The following is a 21,517-nucleotide window of genomic DNA, read 5'->3' as shown; positions in this document are numbered from 1 at the left end:
GTTTTTAAATGGGTGGGGGAGTGGAACAATCTAAATTTAAACTATAGAATCAACATTTTCTTTAAAAAAAATATATATATATATTCTTCCAGTTTTCTAGAGGTGAAGGTGGGTCCTGTGAATTATGTGATAGTGCACACGGTTTTCCTACATGCTGCTTATGTCAAAACATTTCCAGTGACTTTGATTTGGGGGATTTCATTTTTAGGTGACAAAATGAGGTGGGGACTCCCTTGCGGGGGGGGGGGGTCTCAAAGAATTTTAGGGACTTTCAGACTGACTTTTTTTTCGAATGAAAGGATGAAAAGGTCATTGTCTTATGTGAGTAGTAACGATTTTTAAAGTCAATACATAATATGTCTTTGCAATGTAAAGAATTTAAACACAATGTAAAAGTAGCTAGCATTTAGATATGTCATTTAATCTTCTCAGAAACCCTAAATGAGGCTGGCACTGTTCTTATCTCCAAGCCATAGCGGAGGAAATTGAAATTTGAGCACTAGTGACTTGCCCAAGCACGCACGCGCGCGCGCGCACACACACACACACACACACACACACACGGGACTGCTAGAGCCCAGAACTTGCTCTCAGGCCTGTCCGAATCAGAAGGCAAACTCCGGAGTCCTGTGGTTTAAGTTAACAATGTAAAAGATGGTTCCATTGTTTCTGGGGGGAGGATGGAAGGCTGCTGGATAGGGATTTTGGTGGTGGCACAACTCTGCCTATTCACCCCAAATGGAAATTTCTCTGTCAAGGCCATTCTGAGGCTTGCCTGCTCTGACTTCCCTCCTGTTCCTCATGCCCTTGGGTGGAGAACATTGCTGTAGATGGTTGTCAGCGTAGTATAGTATGCGTACATTTTCAGGAATGTTACTCCAGTGACCATTCCAAATGATGAGGCCCAACTTAAAACTCCCAGCATGCCCTGCCGCAGACCTGTCAGTCTCCAGGTGCTGCGCATCGTTCATAACCACCCCTTTCCCACATTCTCCTGTAGGTTGGACGTGATAAGTATGAACCTGCAGCCGTTTCAGAACATGGCGACAAAAAGGGCAAAAAGGCCAAGAAGGAGAGGGATATGGATGAACTAAAGAAAGAAGTTTCTATGGTAAGTACTGGAGGAAGGCTGCTTTCTGTTCTCCTTAAAAATATACAGACCTCTGCCTCAATCCTTCAGTCAGGGAATTGTTTTTTATTTTAGAAGAGGTCATAGCATTTGGATAGCTCTTACCCAATTAATTATATGTTAAAATTCACACTTTAAAAGCTTTTAGAGTATCAGAAAACTTACTCGTTTTGGGCGCAGTTAGAAGTCCACAGAAGGGGGCTGCAGCTAATCTCATGGTTTTTGCTTTTCTCTGGCTTATTTTGAACATGGGGGACTTCTAATCTCTTCAGACGTCCACCAACACAACCTATCTAGACTCTAAAGAAGTCAAACAAAGCTTACTAGATCTCAAAGCTGCTGGGTCTCTCTGACTGGATGTGGCAGGCGATAATGGACCTCCATCACCTGGCATTGGCTAGCTTTTGCAATAGCTGTGTGGTTACCATGCCATTGGGCACTGGTACAGGCACACCCAACTGAAGAGACAAGCTGCAAGATAGGAATAAGTAATGATGCTCTTTTATGCGACAGTGTTTCATTCTTTTCTTTTTGTTTTCTCTTAGGATGACCATAAACTCAGCCTTGATGAACTTCATCGTAAATACGGAACAGACTTGAGCCGAGTATGTTTTGTTTGAAACTTGTGCAGAACCCTAGATCCCCTGTCACATTTTGCCTCATGTCATAGGTCTGACCTTGGGGGCTCTTGGAGGATGGGAGGAGGCCTTTTAAATTTTTGTAGACAGTGACTAAAAGGCTGAAATGTGTTGAATGCCTAATAGATATGTAGTCATTGTTTCAGTAAAGACTCCCTGGCCACCCTGAGCTCTGAGAGGAGCCTCAACTCAGTTGCTGACATGGTCACCTGCGCCACCCTATCTCTAAGCACCCTGCCCGTGTTATCTCACTAAGTCACTATTAGAGTCTACTGAAGAGTGCTGTGGCCTGAGTAGGTTACTGAAATGCTCTGGATCTATTTCCATGCTTTTTTTTTTGTTTTGTTTTTTGTTTTTTTTTGTTGTTGTTGTTGTTACTGGAGATTGAAACCAGAGGCACTTAACCACTGAGCCACATCCCCGGACCCTTTTATATTTTATTTAGGGACAGGGTCTTGCTAAGTTGCTGAGGCTGGCTTTGAACTTGTGATCCTCTTGCCTCAGCCTCCCAAGTTGCTGGGATTACCTGTGTGAGCCACCATAATTAGCGATTTCCTTACATCTAAAAGGGGTTTAATAGTAGTTTAAAAAGAATTGTCATGAAAATTAAACAGGTTGATTAAAGCACAACACAAAGTACCTGGTGCGTTGATAGTGCTTAGAAGTTTGGTTGTTGTTTTGATTATTCTTATTATAATTTTTGATTATTATTATTAATCCAGTATGGACTTGAGGCAGAGAGGGTCTTAAATATTTCCATGGTTTTTTTTTTCTCTGACTGCTTCATTTTTTATTTCTGCTTTCCCCAAACTCTTGAGTGGATTCTAATATTAAACATAATGGTGACACAGAATATGTATAAACTAATACTTTAGGCATAAATGTGTTTTATATTCTCTTTCTTGGCTTAGTATTTTGATAAGACCAAATAATCTTATTTTCCCAACTTGATGGGAGTCATATATCTGTATTGTCAGTGAACCTTGGCCCATGAGAAAATAGCAGGGCATCTGTACAGTGGACTTTCCCACTGATACTTTTCACCTGATAGGTTTACTGAGAGTTAGTTAAAATATGCACATTTATGAGCCTTTCCCCACCAGATGACTATCTTAATTGCCATCCCAAGAATAAAGTTCTATTCTTAAAACTTGGCTGTTAATCTGGTAAGAGGTTACATTTCTACAGAAAATTTTCCTTCTGAAATTTGCAGAGGGTTTTTTCCCCTTTCCCTGACAGAATCAATACATAGAACACTTGAAGTTTTTAATTTGCAAAACTAAACTGAGTAGTTAAAATAGATAATCTTTTTGGCAAAAATGCAATTTATCATGAATCCTTTGATCTGAAACTTAGGAAGAAAAACAGGCTGGATTCAGATGTGTCCTTGAATCATTTTTTTAAAGTTTTAATTGCAGTGTTCTGAGTTTGTCAGGAAACTTGGCCTTGTTCGTTTTCCCAAACCCTCAGAGTTAGTCATGGAGGGATCTGCCAGGTCCTACCTTGGCTCAGCAGATTGGGAAGCTTTTTCCTCCGTATATCCTTCATTGCAATCTCCCAGCTATCAGGGAAGCACATTAGCTTGCAGGTACTGGTGCCTGCCTTATCTTGCATTCCCCTTCTCCCCAGGGCTTGACAACTGCACGAGCTGCTGAGATCCTGGCCCGAGATGGTCCTAATGCACTCACACCCCCTCCCACGACCCCTGAATGGGTCAAGTTCTGCCGGCAGCTCTTTGGGGGATTCTCAATGTTGCTATGGATTGGAGCAATTCTTTGTTTCTTGGCTTATGGCATTCAAGCTGCCACAGAAGAGGAACCTCAAAACGATAATGTGAGTTCTGTAATTGTGCATGTGGATTAGAGGGGTACACAACAGTCTCCATCCCCCTACCTCCCCCCCCCCTTTTTTTTTTTAAGTTTACCACTAGTTACCTGATGGGTTTAAGCACACTTTCTTCCTAGTTTGTTCACTCTTCTCCCTCCACCTTGCACTCTTGGGTTCTCCTACTAGATGTGTACTCTATGCAGCTGCTATGGTCTAGCTGTGGTCCTTAGATGACAGAGAACAGCTTTCCTAGTTGCACATGACATGACACCTGTCCAGAAATGTTTGGTAGCTGTTCTTTCAGAAGTCACAAGTTGTTTGAAAAAAAAAAAACTCTTTTGTTTCAGTAACACAGGAGAAATGAATTCATATAGGATATTTCCAAAAGTCTAACATTAGTGAACAGGTGTGTCTGTGACTATTTCTGACCCTTCTGTATGGAGGATCTGGAGAGAAAAGTAGAAGAAATGAGTTTTGCATTTCTGAAGACTTTCTCTCTCTTGTTTAAATGTTTGCTTTTTATTCAGCCAAAAATGACCTGAATGTCCCCAGTTCTTTCCCCAGAGCCACTGTCCTAACTTGTCTTTGCCCTCCCAGCTCTACCTTGGTGTGGTGCTGTCAGCTGTCGTCATCATAACTGGTTGTTTCTCCTACTATCAAGAAGCTAAAAGTTCAAAGATCATGGAATCCTTCAAAAACATGGTCCCTCAGGTACCTCACGCTTTGTCCTTCCCCATTGGGTGACTTAGCCCCTAAAATGTGAACCAATGTCAAGTTAAGATTTTAAGTGACTCCATCCAAACATGAACTCTTAAAGCAAGCACAGTATCTAAAAAAAAAAAAAAAAATACCGCCTCTTAAGTGACTATTGAGCAACCTTTGGTATCTCGTATAAATCCAAAGATGAATAATATCTTTGTTTATTATTCAGATAATTAGAAGTATGGGGGTCATTTATAATTTCATTTTCTTGTTTTGGACACCACCCTTTTCTTGTCGATATCCATTTAACAATATAAACTGTTTTCCCCTTCCAAAGCAAGCCCTTGTGATTCGAAATGGTGAGAAAATGAGCATAAATGCGGAAGAAGTTGTAGTTGGGGATCTGGTGGAAGTGAAAGGAGGAGACCGAATCCCTGCCGATCTCAGAATCATATCTGCCAATGGCTGCAAGGTAGATTTTTCTAGGCAAAAACCTCTCGTAGCCGGATCTGCTTCTTGGGCAGATCCAGTTGGGGAGCGGAAGCCCCTGATGAGGACAGCGTATTCACACGGCACTCTTCATTGTTTTCACACACAGGTGGATAACTCCTCACTCACGGGTGAATCGGAACCCCAGACTAGGTCTCCAGATTTCACCAATGAAAACCCCCTGGAGACGAGGAACATTGCCTTTTTTTCAACCAACTGTGTTGAAGGTAAACCATTCTAAGGCGCTATTTGGCATGACATGCATTTACCTTGGGCACTAACAACACAGGAAAACCGTGGGGGCAATTGCTCTTCTTCCATTGGCTCCATTTCTGACAGCTTACATCAAGTGCAGAGCAGAGGAGGTTCCTTGCCGTCGGGAAACCTAGGTATCCTGGTTGACAGCACCAGTCCCGTATGAATATTGCAACTGCTGTCCTGCCAGTGGGTAGAAATCCCTTTGCCAAACTTAGGTTTAAAACAAAACAGCAAAAGCAACCAAAGAGCTTTAAAAACGTTTATCTTGCCCCTTTCTAAAACCAACCTATGTAATTGTGCAAATTCTGGACTGTCATTCCTGTTCCGTACACAGTTTGGTTCAGCTCTCCCTCCCTTTTCTCAGGCACTGCACGTGGTATTGTTGTGTACACCGGGGATCGCACTGTGATGGGAAGAATTGCCACCCTTGCTTCTGGGCTGGAAGGGGGCCAGACACCCATTGCGGCAGAAATTGAACATTTTATCCAACTCATCACGGGGGTGGCTGTGTTCCTGGGTGTGTCTTTCTTCATCCTTTCTCTGATCCTTGAGTACACCTGGCTTGAAGCAGTCATCTTCCTCATCGGTATCATTGTAGCCAACGTGCCCGAAGGTTTGCTGGCCACTGTCACGGTGAGAGGCTCGGGGAAGGCATGCAATGGTGCCAAATACACATGCTGGCTTCTTCTAAGGGGTTGCCCGCTTAGGTTTTATTCCTCGTGTTTGTATGTCATTTTTCTGCAGCACCCCGTCATGTAGTGAGCTTTGATAGTGAGAAAACCTCAGCATGTGTTTATTTAAAACCCAAATATTTACATTGTGTTCCTAAATTATCACATGATCTAGAACAGTGGAATGGAGAAATGAAGAACTTTGGGATTAGTGGCAGGGTTGGGAGCATACCGTGTGGCAAACTTTGGCCATTATTGTTTTTCTTAATATACTGCCTTTTTTTTTTGGTTGGGGGGAGAAAGCCCCACATACCTATTACCATCGTGTCTTCAGAATTCAGAAGACAGTTGAAAAGAATTTAATTTTCGACAAATTTCTTCCGTGTTAGGGGATAACAGGTATTTGTGTAGAATCCCAGCCTGGCTCAGTGAAGTCATCTTGTTCCTCACGCCACCCTAGGTGTGTCTGACGCTTACCGCCAAACGCATGGCAAGGAAAAACTGCTTAGTGAAGAACCTGGAGGCTGTGGAGACCTTGGGGTCCACATCCACCATCTGCTCTGATAAAACTGGAACTCTGACTCAGAACCGGATGACGGTAGCCCACATGTGGTTTGACAATCAAATCCACGAAGCTGATACAACAGAGAATCAGAGTGGTAAGACCTGCGGCTGCCTTGCACGGTAGCCACCTGCCAATGTTGAGCTTGCTTTTAGCTTTTTGATTTTGTTGTTGTTGTTGTTAGGCTGATGGCAGGTTTTTTTTTTTTTAATCATTTATAAAGAATCAAGTGTGTTTTGGGCATGTCGATAGATAAGTTAATGTACCCTGCACATGCCTGGAAAATGCCTAAAACCTGGTTTCGTTCATTAGGGAGCGAGACAGAACATTTCATACTTACAGAGGACTTTACTGGGATGACTTGAGAACGCAGCACTCTAAGTTAATGCATCATTTTCCTGCTTGTTTTCTTGCCTCTGATAGGTGTCTCTTTCGACAAGACTTCCGCCACCTGGCTCGCTCTGTCCAGGATCGCAGGTCTTTGTAACAGGGCAGTGTTTCAGGCTAACCAGGAAAACCTGCCTATTCTTAAGGTATGCTCAGGAGTTGCGGTTGGCCTGCGGTTGCTTCGGTGGGGGGCTGGGAACACCCCATGGGAACCGCCTCTCAGCAGTCCTGTTAAGAAGCAGCACTCTACCTTTGTGTGTGCCCAGTCACTTCACTGTAGAGGGCTTGAGGTGTCTGTGGGAGGCTTCATGTCCAGATTGTGTTGCCTGTAGCTCTGAAGGACTTTTAGTGCCCATGGTCCATGTTCTTTGGGAAAAAGGGGAAATATAGTAAAAATCTGACCCAGGTGGGAGACGGTCTTTCTTGGTAAAGAACTAATGATCCAGTTTTACTAGTCTTTGAGTTCATATGATATTACCTAACCTAGAGGACACTGAGGGCTACTTTAGTGACTTGGATAATTGTATTTTCATATTAGGATACACTAGATTCCAGTAAATCCCTTAAGCCATTTATTTTCTTAAAATAGCTCAGCTATTTCTCTTATCTTATTTGTTCCTAGCTTGTTAACTAATGATGCAAAAATAAGATCAAGACAAAAATAAGCTCAGCCTCATGGAATTCTCATGCAGTTTGGAATGACTGAGATTTTACTGTGTTGCCCAAGCAAAGACACAGGGTCAGAAGAATCAAGAGGTACACAGAGTCCTTGAGGAGTTCGGAGTGCTGTGCAAGGCTCCCTGGGCCCCTGTGTCCTCTAGTGCCATCTGTGGTAGTTCTCCATATGAACAGAGTTGCCAAAACAACTGTGGCCTAGCTGTAACTGAACTGGCTTCTATTGTGAAGATAGCACTTGCCTATTCTTTCTTTCTTTTTTTTTTTTAAAGAGAGAATTTTTTTAATATTTATTTTTCAGTTTTCGGTGGACACAACATCTTTATCTTATTTTTATGTGGTGCTGAGGATCGAACCCAGCGCCCTGCGCATGCCAGGCAAGCGCACTATCGCTTGAATCACATCTCCAGCCCCAACTTGCTTATTCTTTTTAGAGGCTTTCTTGCCGGGCATGGTAGTGCATGCCTGTAATCCAGTGGCTTGGGAGGCTGAGGCAGGAGGACTGTAAGTTCAAATCCACCCTCAGCAACTTAGCAAGGGCCTCAGCAACTTAGTGAGACCCTGTCTTAAAAACTAAAAAAGGGTTGGGGATTTGGCTCAGTGATAAAGCGCCCCTGGTTTAATTCCCAGTACCAAAACAAACAAAAAAATAAAAATTTTTTTGTTTCTTGGCATGAATTGATGCTAGTTTTAGAATAATATTTATTTTGTGCATAAAACTAGATGCCTGCTTCAAGTTTTTCCTTACCTCAAAGTGGAAATTTTCAAGACTGGAACATCAAAACTCACAAGAATCAAATCTTCCCTGATTAAAAAAGAAAAAGAACAGAAAAGTAACAGGAGATATATTCTAAGTATTTGGGGAATTGATCCATGTCATTGGCATTATTACCATTAACTTGTAGAGGGGTCAGCAGTAGCTTCACTCTGCTTAACAACTGACTTTTCTGAAGAATGATCCCTGCTTATTTTGTGTTTCTTACCAAACCCAGCCACATTCCTACTGTATTTGAAACCATTAATTTGTTCATCTGCATGTGCAGCCTTAAGGTCAGAGTCGGATGTTGCCCTGTGTAGAAGATATTTATAATTAGTGATGTTTACCTGAATAAAAGTTATTTGTATCGAGCAATGTTAAATTGTCTTAGTTAAGACAAAATATAAGGGTTTCACCAGTAAGTGTATCACACACAATAAGGTATGTGTATCCTGAAGTGGAGGCTGTAATGAAAGTGCTGGCTGAATATGTTTCTGTGAACTGACAACAGCCTGCAGTTTACAATCTTCGGGTCCAGATAATTTTGCACAGTTGAATTATGTTTAGAATATAAATTCCTTTGCTGTGGCTTTAACATAGTTTGTCTCCAGTTCTGAAACCACCCCCTTTCCCACGTCCATTTTTTACAAGTTGTAGGGCAATGAGACGCTATAAATGTTTACTTATTTCGTATTTTCAGATTCACAACCAGAAATATGTAATTGGGAATAGCATTGGCTTTGTGACTTTTCAGCAGGCCAGGGAAGTTAAAAATAGGCAAAGCAGGTTGGGAAGGTGTTTTGCTTCTTCAGGGTAGATGACACCTTCACCCAGCCTGCTGCCAGAAGCTGCTGTGGGTTGGGGAGGGAGGTTGGAGTTGGACTCTATGGGCTGGGTCCCTGGGTCCTAGTGATGCTGCTTTCTCATCACCTGTCTGGTCTCATCTGATAGGATTAGAATATGTCCAGAATTCTCTTTCATGTTTTCCAGTGATGCCTCAGTGAAGCGAGACTTTGGCGGGTAATTAACAGGTGATGTTTCGTTCACAGCGCGCAGTTGCGGGAGATGCCTCTGAGTCGGCACTCTTAAAATGCATCGAGCTCTGCTGCGGCTCTGTGAAGGAGATGAGAGATAGATACGCCAAAATCGTCGAGATACCCTTCAACTCCACCAATAAGTACCAGGTCTGGAGATCCAGGGAAGCATGAGTGGGCAAGGGCAGGCTGGGGACAAGGCAAGGGAGGAACGTGAGCCCAAAGAGGACATGTATAGAATATCAGTAGGATAAATGTAGTCTCTTCCAAAAGACTTGTTTGTGGGTGGGTGGGGTGGGGTGGGATGGGGAGAGGGGTCAGGGGGCACATGTGACACTCCCCTTGTTCCCTGATTTCCTTCAGGAGAATTTTATGAACATACCCATAAAAAATGACATGTGTTCTCATAAAAGCTCGTGAATGACCTACAGTATTAGTTTTCTCTGTAGCATTTAAAAGTTACGTCACCAGACATGAGCTACTTCAGAGTACAGAAAGGAATTCTGGGTTCATTTTGTGACGTAGACTAAGTCGGGAGTGAAGCCTGTTTTCCTCCTGGATGGCCACGCGCAGCCAACCCTGTTTCCATCTGAATATTCCCTCTCAGTTGTCCATTCATAAGAACCTCAACGCCGGTGAGCCCCGACACCTGTTGGTGATGAAGGGCGCTCCAGAAAGGATCCTGGACCGCTGCAGCTCGATCCTCCTCCACGGCAAGGAGCAGCCCCTGGACGAGGAGCTGAAAGACGCCTTTCAGAATGCCTACCTGGAGCTGGGCGGCCTCGGAGAGCGCGTGCTAGGTAGGCAGCCGAGCTGCCAGAAGCACCTGGGCGGGACCCTGTCCAGTGCTCTAGTCTCAGGCAGTCACAGGTGACCACCTTCACTCAGCCTGGGTTGGCCTGCCTTTGAGTTGTTCTGGGGCCGTCCTATTTCTTGATTCGCCCCCCTCTTGCTTTGAAAACAGTAAGTGCTAGGAGAGAATCGGCACAGTGGGCTGTGGGAAGGGGAATCCTCATGGTTTGCCTCTGGCTTGTGGGCTCATGTTTGTCAGTTCTATTGAGGACAGGAGAGAATTTTATTATCTCACCTTTGTTGCGATGGCCATGGTCTGCAAGTTTAATTTAGTTAAATTAATTAATTCTCAGTGCGCCTGGGGCGAAGCCTTTCCCAACTGCAGAGGGATAGTTGTGCTGCTCCAGGGGAGCTGGTGCACCCGCCCGGAACCTGGCAATGACCTGGTCGGGCGAGGCTGCTTCCTGTCCTCTCTATCCTGACAGCTACAGGGGCTTTGAAGTTCATTATGTGATTCTCAGTGTTCTCCTCAGCATGGCGAACTTACAACTAATTAGTTGGTTTCCTTCTCTGGTTCATACCCTTTGCTGCTGTCCAACCCAAAGATCACCATCTTCTCTTAAGTCACTGTGCGTCTCCGCCTTTACCACCCCCGAAGTAGCATTGGCCTCTCTGCTTGAGTCCAAATTGCCACCTTTTATCTCCTTGAAAGACTCTTGTGACCTTCCTACAGCATTCAAAGGAAGGTCTAGAACATCTTGTCTCTTGTAGCATCATAATATGGTAATATGAGTAATAAACCCCTTGGCAGAACATCTGATCTGCATTTAATCTCTAAGCAGCTAGTATGAGTCGCTGCTTTGGTGCTCAGTAATAATATTTTAGGTAAGTGAACAAGTGAGCAGATATGTGACCCCCACAGGAAGTAGCTGAGATGGAGAATTAAATATTTTTTGCCAAATCTAAACATCTTACTGTCGATGGCAGCTCTAGAACCCTGGTAGGCTGGTGCCCAAAATTCGTGTTAGCAATTCAGTCTTTTCTACACTAAACAGATCTTCTTTCTTGATAATGCTTGGTGATGGATTCTGTCTTTTTGGGTGTTTCTTTCTTTTCTCAACAATTCTGTATTCTTCTTCATGTTAAATAAAACCTTTCCTCTGTTATAAAACTGAGACCATTAAAAAACATTCCAGGCTAAACATGCAGCAGGGGACGGGCCCCGTGCAGTGGTCCTTCATACAGTGCTTCAGGTCCTCATGGGCTCCCTGCCTTCCTCGCAGGTTTCTGCCACCTCCTTCTGCCGGATGAGCAGTTTCCTGAAGGCTTCCAGTTCGACACTGATGAAGTGAACTTCCCTGTGGAAAACCTCTGCTTTGTTGGGCTCATCTCCATGATTGACCCTCCACGAGCTGCTGTTCCTGATGCCGTGGGCAAATGTCGAAGTGCTGGAATTAAGGTAGCACCAGCCCCCTTCCTTGGCCTGATCTCTCCGGGCTTTAGGATGGCCCTCCCTTGTGACTGTCACCTCAGGGGCAGGCCGTTGCTTCTCCCACCTGGAGTATTCATTATAAAATGTTGGTGTAAACATACAGATGAGCCATTAAAGGGGAGACCTGCTTTTGGATAAAAAAGTAAGCAACGTAAAAAGCAAAAGATGTGGAGCTTTAAATTTGGAAATGTTCGAATTGCTCTACATCAATATTCTAAGCATTATCATCGCATCAAAAAGAATGACAATTTTGAGTCCTTGTTACATGTTATTCTCTCTCAAAATTGGGCCAGTTCAAGAATGCCAGCTAGCAATGCAGAGCACCTTTACCAGCATCTGATTTTTTTAATCTTTTTCTTGCTGGGTTTGGTAAGTTTGCATTATTTTTATGTGACTGTATAAAAGGAAAAATAGGTACTGTGTGTGCATTGTGATGTGATCATGTACCGAGATAAAATCTGGGCATGGCTTTTTGTTTTCTTTCTGTGAATACAGTGTTTCAGCAAGTTGATGTTTATCAGCTTTATGTTTGCATTCTTTCCCTTTTGGCATTCCAGGCTAGATTATCCTAATTTCCTCTTGCCTACCTACATATAAGACTTTTTAAGGGCATTTGCCTGGCAGCCACAGTCAGTCGGTTATCCCATCTGTTATCACAGGTCATCATGGTCACAGGCGACCATCCAATCACAGCCAAAGCCATTGCCAAAGGTGTGGGCATCATCTCGGAAGGCAATGAGACTGTGGAAGACATCGCTGCCCGCCTCAACATCCCAGTGAACCAGGTGAACCCCAGGTAAGGTGGGAAGCTTGGTTCTGTAATGGTTTGCCTCTGGGTTGTCCCTGGGTAGGGAACCCGCCTGCACTGCCAGAGAGCTCATCACAATCGCCAACACTGAGATGCTGCTTCCTGTTCTGAGTGCTGTTTTTTTCTAGTGACATGGAGAGAGGGATGATTCCCACTGGGAAGCTGAAGCTTAGAAAGGTTCATAGCACCTCAGAACTGTTGAAGTCCTACAGTAAATCCCTACAGTCCCAATTTTGGGCTGTTAACCACTGAGCTATACTGTCTAACACTTAGTACCTTGTCAATCTCCAGGTCCATACTAACACAATAAAATGAGAACCAGGTAATTCAGGCCAAAGGGGGGTGGGGGTAGTTGGTAACAAAGTAAAATAGATAACGGAGACAAATTAGTTTTGTTTTGTTAAGGTTTAAGGCCTCCTCACTCAGTTTGGGCATTAGGGTAAGCTTTGGTCTTTTATGAGCTCTTCCACTTTCTAAAAGTTGGCCATTTTATTTCAATGTGTGTCTGATAAAGATGAGGGAAAGGAAGATAGTAGGCAGTCCCCCCAACCCCAACTAGTGGTTGTGAGACTTGAGCGTGGTAATGTACATGAAAATGCCCTGTAGCCTGTAAAGTTCTGCACAAGAAGTAGCTCTGAGATGACGTTCTGTGCGTGCAGTGTTCTGCAGAGTTTAACAACATCCCCGCTGGAGGTGATGGGTATCGTGCTGGTGAAGTGACGGATGACCTTTTTTATTTCTTTCTGCTCCTGATTCTAGAGATGCCAAGGCCTGTGTAGTGCATGGCAGTGATTTGAAGGACATGACACCCGAGCAGCTGGATGACATTTTGAAGTACCACACTGAGATTGTGTTTGCCAGGACCTCCCCTCAGCAGAAGCTTATCATCGTGGAAGGCTGCCAGAGACAGGTCAGTGGGCTGCCTCAGGCACGCACCCTTGGACTGATGTAGGCAATGTTAGTGAGCGGAGTTCCAGTAAGAACTCAGCACGGTGGGGGGAGCCTGCCCGCTTGGCCAGACTGACGGTATTCATTGCCTCTCAGGAGTTCCCAGATAAAGGATGGGGGCGTATATGAACTGTTAAGCCGTGACAGAAGGACTTGCCAGTACAGGTCCCCACTGTGGCTAAAATCCTGATCCTCAGTGGCATCATCTGCATTAGCAGTATGAAGTCTTAGAAACTTAGTATACATGGAAATGGCTTGGAGACTCTGGTCTCCAACCTCCAATAGGAATGAGACTTCCAAGAGTTCCATTCACCAAAGCCATTCCTAGGTAGCCCTAGTTAACACAGGGAGAATAGTTTATGGTCATTTCTCCCTTCCGGCATGTGGTCTGTCTAGTCTCAGTGGGAGGGGAGCAGTGGCTGTAATCGTACTTCGTGCATCACCCTCGTTCCACCCCTGGAACTGGTAAGTTTTATTAACCCATCTCCCTTCTTGTTCTGAGTAGGGGGCTATCGTGGCTGTCACTGGTGATGGCGTTAATGACTCTCCAGCTCTGAAGAAAGCAGACATTGGGGTTGCTATGGGGATCGCCGGTTCAGATGTGTCTAAGCAAGCTGCTGACATGATTCTTTTGGATGACAACTTTGCCTCAATTGTGACTGGAGTAGAGGAAGGTGAGTGCCGTGCTTGAGGATATTCACCATCCAGATACTGCAGTTGGCATCCGTGTCTGCACTTGGTGGATATGTTCAGTTTCTAGTCTGCCTGTCTCTTTACACCAGACAGTAAAAGTCTTGCTTTCCTAGGTCGTCTGATCTTTGACAACTTGAAGAAATCCATTGCTTATACCCTAACCAGTAACATTCCGGAAATCACCCCCTTCCTGATATTTATTATTGCAAACATTCCACTCCCACTGGGGACCGTCACCATCCTCTGCATTGACTTGGGCACTGACATGGTAAGTGAATGTCACAGCCACTCATCAGGTAGTAAAAACGTCTCCTCCAACACCAGCAGGAGCATTCACTCCTTGTTACTGGGACCCACAGGCTGGTGTTAGGAAAAGAGTTCTTAGGAGCAGAGTAGCCAGTGTGTGTCCCAACCTCAGCATCAAAGAATGAATATGAGCATTTTCCAGTCTACACTCACTTATCAGATAAGAATCTTCCCTTTTATGTGGTTTAGTCTTTAAAAAAAAAAAAAATGTGATCTATAATATTATTTCATGAGATTAAAAAAAAATTTTTTGCACACCTGTAATCCCAATGGCTCAGGAGACTGAGGCAGGAGGATCACAAGTTCAAAGCCAACCTCAGCAATGACAAGGTGCTAAACAACTCAATAAGACCCTGTCTCTAAAGTCAAATACAAAATAGGGATGGGAATGTGGCTCAGTGGTCAAGTGCCCCGAGTTCAATCCCTGGTACCATAAATAAATAAATAAAATTTTTAAAAAGGGAGAGTAAGAATTTTATAACCAGAGGCTCATAATACATCTTCCCTGTTTTTTGTGACTGTGAGTCCTTTCTCCCCTCCTGCAGGTTCCTGCCATCTCCCTGGCATATGAGCAAGCTGAGAGTGACATCATGAAGAGACAGCCCAGAAATCCCAAAACTGACAAACTTGTGAATGAGCGGCTGATTAGCATGGCCTACGGACAGATTGGTGAGCCACAGCACTGAGCAGGAAGCTGGCACATTGAAAGGATGTGTGGTGGCATGTCTGCCTCAGATCAGGACGGATTTCTGAGACTTCAAATCCAGTATGAGCCACATAATATAGGGTTTAGACTAGAGTTTTCTTCCATGTGAAGAGAAATAGAAATCTCTGGCTGCTTGCCCGGTGACTTTTGTGGAGACTCTGATTCTTTAGCCCTAGCACCCTGTAATTGGGCTTGACTTTGCCTGAGAACCAAGGAGGTGCTTCCTCACTGAGCCCTGCAGAACACCAGGTTCTGCTAAGGAACTGTGTGTCTCATTGACTCAAGGTCACCTTCCCTGGGGATGCACACTTAACTGTCACTCATTTGGATAGAGGGTGAAGAACTTTAGAAACGTATGGGTTTAACAGTGTGACCAACTGACAAGTGGTCTAGGTGGCATGCCTTTCATTTCTAAATCCTTTGTTTGGTTTCCTTCAGGGGAACCTGTTGAAGATACCCTGAGCGTCTTGTTCTAGATTAATGGGTGGCCTTGCTGTGAAAACCAAGGTGGAGTAGAACAGATTAGCACCTTATGCACATTATGACAAAAACTCATTAGACAGTGGCTGGCAGTAGAGTAATTGGATAGCAGCCCATGTCGAGCTCCAGGACAACCTGATTTTGAGAGGAAGACGGCCAGGTCTCTGGATGCATAGCATGAGTCCTATCCTAAGGAACTCGGGGTGTGAGGTGGTAAAGAAGTCATTGCTTTCCAGATTGAAAAGGGGGAAGTAGGTTTCCCCTTGGAGTCATTGCCCATATACAAGAAGATGATCAAGTAAGGGAAATGGCTGTTTTAAGAGCAAGACCCATCAATTAATTTTTTATACTCTAAAAAGAGACTCTAAAAGCAGAGAGGGCTTTATTTAGGTCAGTGCACCTGTGGTCCTCAAGTCCATCACTCCCGGGGCCCACAAGTGATCAGGCATCTCTCCTGTGCCTTCATCATCCAGCCATGAGGACCTCCCTTTGTGCTCCCTCGGGCAGCCACCACGATCAGATGAAGGCTGCGGAGATGAACTTCTTGTTTAAAGGTGGTTTTCCCAACTCCAGGTATGATCCAGGCCCTGGGGGGCTTCTTCACTTACTTTGTGATTCTGGCTGAGAATGGCTTCCTCCCGATTCACCTGCTGGGCATCCGAGTGGACTGGGATGACCGCTGGATCAATGATGTGGAAGACAGCTATGGGCAACAGTGGGTGAGTGCGGGCCGCTTACCTGACCAGCCTAGTAGCATGGTAGCTCCTCGAGCCCTGAAGGACTGTGGCCACACCGCCACCAGCCGTGTTGTTGAAGCACCAAGGCTTATGCTTTTGCCTTTGCGTTTCAGACCTATGAGCAGAGGAAAATCGTGGAGTTCACCTGCCACACAGCCTTCTTTGTCAGTATCGTGGTGGTGCAGTGGGCCGACTTGGTCATCTGTAAGACCCGGAGGAATTCTGTGTTCCAGCAGGGGATGAAGTGAGTAGCAAAGGGCACATCACGGGCTCTGGCGGCTTTTCATTCAGCCCTCTGCAAAAAGTCCAGCGTTTGGCACATATGGGCCAAATTTCTGGAATCTCTAGCCTTTGGAGCAAATTTAAGAAGCAAAATGGAATTTTCCAGTTGTTCTCATTTGGCCTCTGTGTGCTAATTACGTAGGTAGACATGGATCTGCCATTCAGTGCGTGGCATTGAAGGTAAACCTTTTTGTTCACATCTTTTAAGCTTTTCTTTTTCTCCCCTTGAATTTTAGGAACAAGATCTTAATATTTGGCCTCTTTGAAGAGACAGCCCTCGCTGCTTTCCTTTCCTACTGCCCTGGAATGGGTGTCGCCCTTAGGATGTATCCCCTCAAGTAAGTAGAGCCTCTCACATTCCAAAAAGTGTAGAAATAGCATGTGTGATGTGCGTGGCACCTCTTCAGGATTTTGGGTGGTGTGTATGAGAATTCCTATGGTTTGAAAAGTTAGGAAAGCTTGACTGAGCAGTAAATCGGGCTAGCAAATCCAGACTTGCATGGCTGCAGCTGGTGCCCGGGATTTGGCCCAGCGTGAGAATAGACAGGCTCAGGTTCCTTGCAGTTGCTCAGTAGCTAACTGTTAGGCCCTCAGGTCCCTTACAACTATAGTCCAGCTGTCTTTGGAGACCACCCAGAGCTGTCCTGGAGTTTAGGGACCCAGGCTCAAATCCTGATTTGCTTACCCTAGTCGCTGTGTCCTTCCTCACAAGCCCTCCTCCTTTTGAGGGCTCTGCTCCCGAAAGAAGATGGATGAAGAAGGAGCTCTGAGGCCCCTTTTAAGTTTATGATCTATCATAGTCGATCTGATGAGAGCCATCAGTCTGACTCCATGTCTTTGGTCAGAACCAGGCTGGCCTTAAAACACAGGGAATGATTTTTGCACTTCTGTTTAAACTTAAATTTTCACATTCAGTGTTGACCATCATCTCTGGTAGCTATTTGAAACCAAGTGTGTTTGGTGATGTTTCGTAACCGGTTAAGGTGAAGCAGCTATGACTTGATTAGAATATGTTAAGCCACAGAATTGGGCACCCAGAAGAGTCTTTGAGAAAGCTTTTGGTTTAAAGCATCAGTGTCTAGGAATTCCCACTCCCCCGGTCTTTGCTCAGATTCAACTGGACCCTCTCTGAGCTGGCCTATTGCCAGCACTACCATTCACCAGTCTCATCCTTACACTCATCAAAAACCACTGGCTTCATTCCCTGTTGTGTATGTGCAGGCATCTGTCTGTGGTGCAAGGTGAGACTGACATGCAGGGTCTATCTTACCATCCCAAACTGTTCTTTAGCCTTACCTTGCACCCCTGCAAGCCTATGGGAGGTGAGTTCAATATTCCCCTGTCCTCCGCCTGTGGGTTTGGTAAGGTCCCTCCCTTCTGTTCCCCATCAATCCTGATGGGCTGATTTCCTTGGAGCTTGTCTCTGAGTGATCTTGTCCTCTTTCTCCTGGACAGTGGCATCTCTTCTTTGGCATTCCTTGTCATTTCTGTTCCCCGGTAGGTAATAATCTTGAAAGCATGGTCCGTAGCGTCCTTTTTGTCTTTGTTTCCCCGATGCCCTGAACAGAGTTGGTGCACAGAGAGGCAAGACATGTCTCAGTTGAATTCTGTCAGCTTGAGCCAGTTTTTATCAGGAGAAGGTCAGAAAAGGTCACCAAGCTTTCTAAAAGGCTGAAGTGGAAAATCACACTAAAAGACAGTCGTCATGCCTCAGGACCTTGCCATTTTCTGGGCTTTCAACCCTTTACGACCACTAGAGAACTTGTTCTTTTTTTAAAAAACATTTTATTATTAGTTATTGGTGGACCTTTATTTATTTCTATGTGGTACTGAGGATCGAACCCACTGCCTCACACACGCTAGGCAAGCACTCTGCCACCGAGCCACAACCCCAGCCTCGAGAACTTGTTCTTGACGGGCTCTATCCAATTGTGGAAGGTGGTTTGGTTCCTCTGGTTTTCCCTGCTGTGGAAGACACACAGGAGGTGACTTCCAAGGGTCCTCCAGAGCCAGCCTTCCTCACATGGGAGCTGGTCGTCAAGAGAACAAGTGGAGGCTGCCCGGAGCCTGTCTCCAGCCTGGGGACCAGGTGGCAGCAGCCTCCAGGGCCCTTGAAGGCCTTTGTCATCTGTTAGAGCTCAGCTTTTTTTAGGTCTAGGACTCAGAACACACAGCTGGCTGTCCCAAATCTCATTGTCAGAGACCAAGTTTAGGGGATGAATAAACGGGTTTTGATCCACAATGGCAGTTCTTTGTCTTCAGATGTCAAGACTTGAGACAAATGTGTTCAAAACCCTCTTAAGCTCTTTAGATAGAAAAAAGAAGAAAGAAAATGTCCAGTTGCTCCAGGTTATTAACAGAAAGTGTACTTGGCTTGCCTGGTAAACCAGTTCTTCTGGAAAGGAAACGGAAGACGGTCAAGGCTTCCTTTAGGAAGCCTGCGGGCCGGCTTCTACATCTCCGGGCCCTGGGCACATGCAGCAGTAATCTGCTCCTGAGGAGTTTCATTTGCTCTGTGATGACTCAGGACTTACCTGTGACCGTTCTTCACTGATGGCTGCCTCATCACAGTGGTGGCGTGCGGTCTCTGTTCCTTTGAGTTGACCGTGTTTGTGTGTGTGTCTAACTGGAACCTGGTTCTCCTTCTAGGCCTACCTGGTGGTTCTGTGCCTTCCCCTACTCCCTTCTCATCTTCGTGTATGATGAAGTCAGGAAGCTCATCATCCGGCGACGCCCTGGCGGTAATTGGGGCATTTTCACTTTGTTTGGAAGGGGAGGGTGCTGTCCTTGGGGGGGGGGGGTCTCTGGGTTTCATCCTGATGGCTGAGGCCGTTACCCCAGCACACTGAGCTGAATGCAGTCACGTCTTCAGTTCCTGCATCTCCTTCGGCTTTGAGAACAGATGGCATTTTAGATTTTTCAAATATAATGCAGAGAATACTTGCCAGAAGCCCAGGCAGCCTTTCCAGATGACAGTATTCCTCAAGAATTCAGTGAGTACACTGAGCCAGGCATCGTGGTGCCTACGTGTAATCCCAGCTGCCTGGGAAGCTGAGGCAGGAGGATCAAACTCAAGGCCAGTCTCAGCAACTTAGGCACAATCTGTCCCAAAATAAAAAAAGGTCTAGGGATGTAGCTTAGTGGTAAAGTACCCTGGGTTCAATCCCAAGTACTGTAATAAATAAATATATAGATACCACACACATATACATTCAGTTGAGGTCCCGTGTTGAATTGGGGTTGTAACCTCACCCTACCTCCGTTGTTCTCTGGTCGATTCTCATGGGATTTCTCTTGGAATGCTGGAGCGAGGACTCACTTTAGTATCTTTTTCTCTGTTGCAGGCTGGGTGGAGAAGGAAACCTACTACTAGTCCCCTGTCCTGCACGCCGTGGAGCATCATTCCACACACTCTGCATCCATCACCCACCCCCTCTCTGTGTACTTCAGTCTTGGAACTCGGAATTCTACCCTGGTAGGAAAGCACCGAAGCATGTGGGGGAAGCCAGACGTCCTGGAATGAAGCATGTAGCTATACTGGGGGGTGGGGGGAGGGCTGCCTGAAAAACATCCATCTATAGAATGACATCGGGGAAGGTTTTTATGTGCCTTTTTGTTTTTGTAAAAAAGGAAAACCTGGAAAGACTGAAAGAATACATTTTATATCTGGATTTTTACAAATAAAGATGGCTATTATAATGGACTTTGTCTTGTGTCCGTGTCACTTCTTGGGTGTGTGTGTGTATGTGGGATCATCTGCGGTTCTCTGTGTGGGTCCCCAGGCCGGCAGCTTCCCCTGGGGCTTGTTAGGAAGGCCAGCCACTCGCACGGAGGCCAATCAGCGGTGCGTTTAATGTGCTCTCCAGGTGCCTGGTTCCCATTCAGGTTTGAGAAGCAGGGTTAAGAGGAAACCCTGTGCCCGTGCTTATTAGGAGTAGGTGAGGCTCCCTGGCCCATTTTTTCGGGTGCTGTGCTGTGACTCCACCTGCTGCCTGGGCTTCTGGCCCCTTGACAGAAAACTCTTCAGCTGAGGGACTTCCAGACGCACGCACGGCGTAATGAGCCTTAGCTCGGGCCTTCATGTGCGGGGCCCCTCAGGCCTTCCTGCTAGCTCTCTGAAGACCACCACAGCCTCCAGTGCCCCAGACTCAGGTTTGCCTGAGGCAGGAATCTGCACGCACTAGTCAGGCCTGGGTGCTCATCCAGTGCTTCTCTCCATCCGACTCGTTCTGAAGTTGGCACCAGCAGAACCATTTCAAGAAGTGGTCATGTGCCAGAGGCCCTGGTAAAAAAGTGAAGGGGATCAGTTGCTTCAGGGTTGCAGCAGAAAACACCTGCTTTTAGGGGTCCTGTAAGGCCCCTCGAGCTGTCTCTAGTCCCTCGGAGGACTGGTAACTGCCGAGCACTTCTGCTGGCGGTCATCGCCGATTTGTCCCCTTTGAGCAAGGAGCGAGTACGACAAGGAGTACTCTCACCTCGGGAACCAGTGATCATCCTCCACCAGAAGATCATCATATGTTTTTCTTCTGAAAAGTTTAATTCATTCCTTAGGCTTCTGTGATGCTCTGACAGAAGGAAGGGGAGGAAGGAGGGTGACCCACACACACTGCTGCTGCTGCCACTCCGGTGGCATGACCTGGAAGGGCAGGACTGTCCCTTCATCTGGGACACCTCTATGCTTGCAGGCAAGGCATCCTTAATGAGCCATGGTCCAGACCAACATAAGGACCCTTGAAGACCTCGTGATTAGAAGGCTGGAGACCAACGGTAATTAGGTCTTCTTGAGGTCATCTTGCACTGCAGGGACTCAGCTGCGATGGCAGGAGAGAGGCCACTCTGTGTGCCTAGACTGCCACTGGTTTTCTCAGGCTTGTCCCCACCCCCAGGCCCCATATGTCCTTTTTTTCTGCCCTTTTCTATTTGACAAAAAAAAAAAAAAAAAATAGGTGAGTAGATTAGTGAAGGTTTTCTATTTTTTTTGAGGGATGTTTGGGAAGATTTTTTTTGTGTGTGTGTGGTTGTATTTTAATACTAGGATTGAACCCAGAGGTACTTTACCACTGAGCTGCACCCCTAGCCCTTCTCATTTTTTATTTTGAGACAGGGTCTCACTAAGTTGCCCAGGCTGGCCTTGAACTTGTGAT

The 21,517-nt window shown here is 45.6% G+C and overlaps 1 protein-coding gene across 1 annotated transcript in view; it reads left to right on the top strand.

Moving 5' to 3' along the window:
• Nucleotides 1-20,076, top strand: part of ATP1A1 (ATPase Na+/K+ transporting subunit alpha 1) — a 29,463-nt gene extending 9,387 nt beyond the window's left edge. The window contains exons 2-23 of the mRNA XM_081308612.1: nucleotides 1,001-1,111; nucleotides 1,675-1,734; nucleotides 3,397-3,600; nucleotides 4,192-4,305; nucleotides 4,634-4,768; nucleotides 4,895-5,012; nucleotides 5,408-5,676; nucleotides 6,175-6,373; nucleotides 6,700-6,809; nucleotides 9,145-9,279; nucleotides 9,737-9,929; nucleotides 11,205-11,380; nucleotides 12,073-12,209; nucleotides 12,981-13,131; nucleotides 13,675-13,843; nucleotides 13,976-14,130; nucleotides 14,714-14,837; nucleotides 15,928-16,073; nucleotides 16,205-16,335; nucleotides 16,610-16,711; nucleotides 19,023-19,114; nucleotides 19,718-20,076. Coding sequence (XP_081164738.1) covers nucleotides 1,001-1,111; nucleotides 1,675-1,734; nucleotides 3,397-3,600; nucleotides 4,192-4,305; nucleotides 4,634-4,768; nucleotides 4,895-5,012; nucleotides 5,408-5,676; nucleotides 6,175-6,373; nucleotides 6,700-6,809; nucleotides 9,145-9,279; nucleotides 9,737-9,929; nucleotides 11,205-11,380; nucleotides 12,073-12,209; nucleotides 12,981-13,131; nucleotides 13,675-13,843; nucleotides 13,976-14,130; nucleotides 14,714-14,837; nucleotides 15,928-16,073; nucleotides 16,205-16,335; nucleotides 16,610-16,711; nucleotides 19,023-19,114; nucleotides 19,718-19,746 — 3,060 coding nt within the window. The 3' untranslated portion in view covers nucleotides 19,747-20,076. The remainder of the gene's footprint in view (nucleotides 1-1,000; nucleotides 1,112-1,674; nucleotides 1,735-3,396; nucleotides 3,601-4,191; nucleotides 4,306-4,633; nucleotides 4,769-4,894; nucleotides 5,013-5,407; nucleotides 5,677-6,174; nucleotides 6,374-6,699; nucleotides 6,810-9,144; nucleotides 9,280-9,736; nucleotides 9,930-11,204; nucleotides 11,381-12,072; nucleotides 12,210-12,980; nucleotides 13,132-13,674; nucleotides 13,844-13,975; nucleotides 14,131-14,713; nucleotides 14,838-15,927; nucleotides 16,074-16,204; nucleotides 16,336-16,609; nucleotides 16,712-19,022; nucleotides 19,115-19,717) is intronic.
• Nucleotides 20,077-21,517: the final 1,441 nt, after the last annotated feature.

The sequence above is a fragment of the Spermophilus citellus genome (genome assembly GCF_964194105.1).
Source record: "Spermophilus citellus genome assembly, chromosome: 9".
NCBI classification, from domain to species: domain Eukaryota; kingdom Metazoa; phylum Chordata; class Mammalia; order Rodentia; family Sciuridae; genus Spermophilus; species Spermophilus citellus.
The sequence above is the reverse complement of the archived record's forward strand: the minus strand, read 5'-3'. Positions and strand labels throughout refer to the sequence as shown.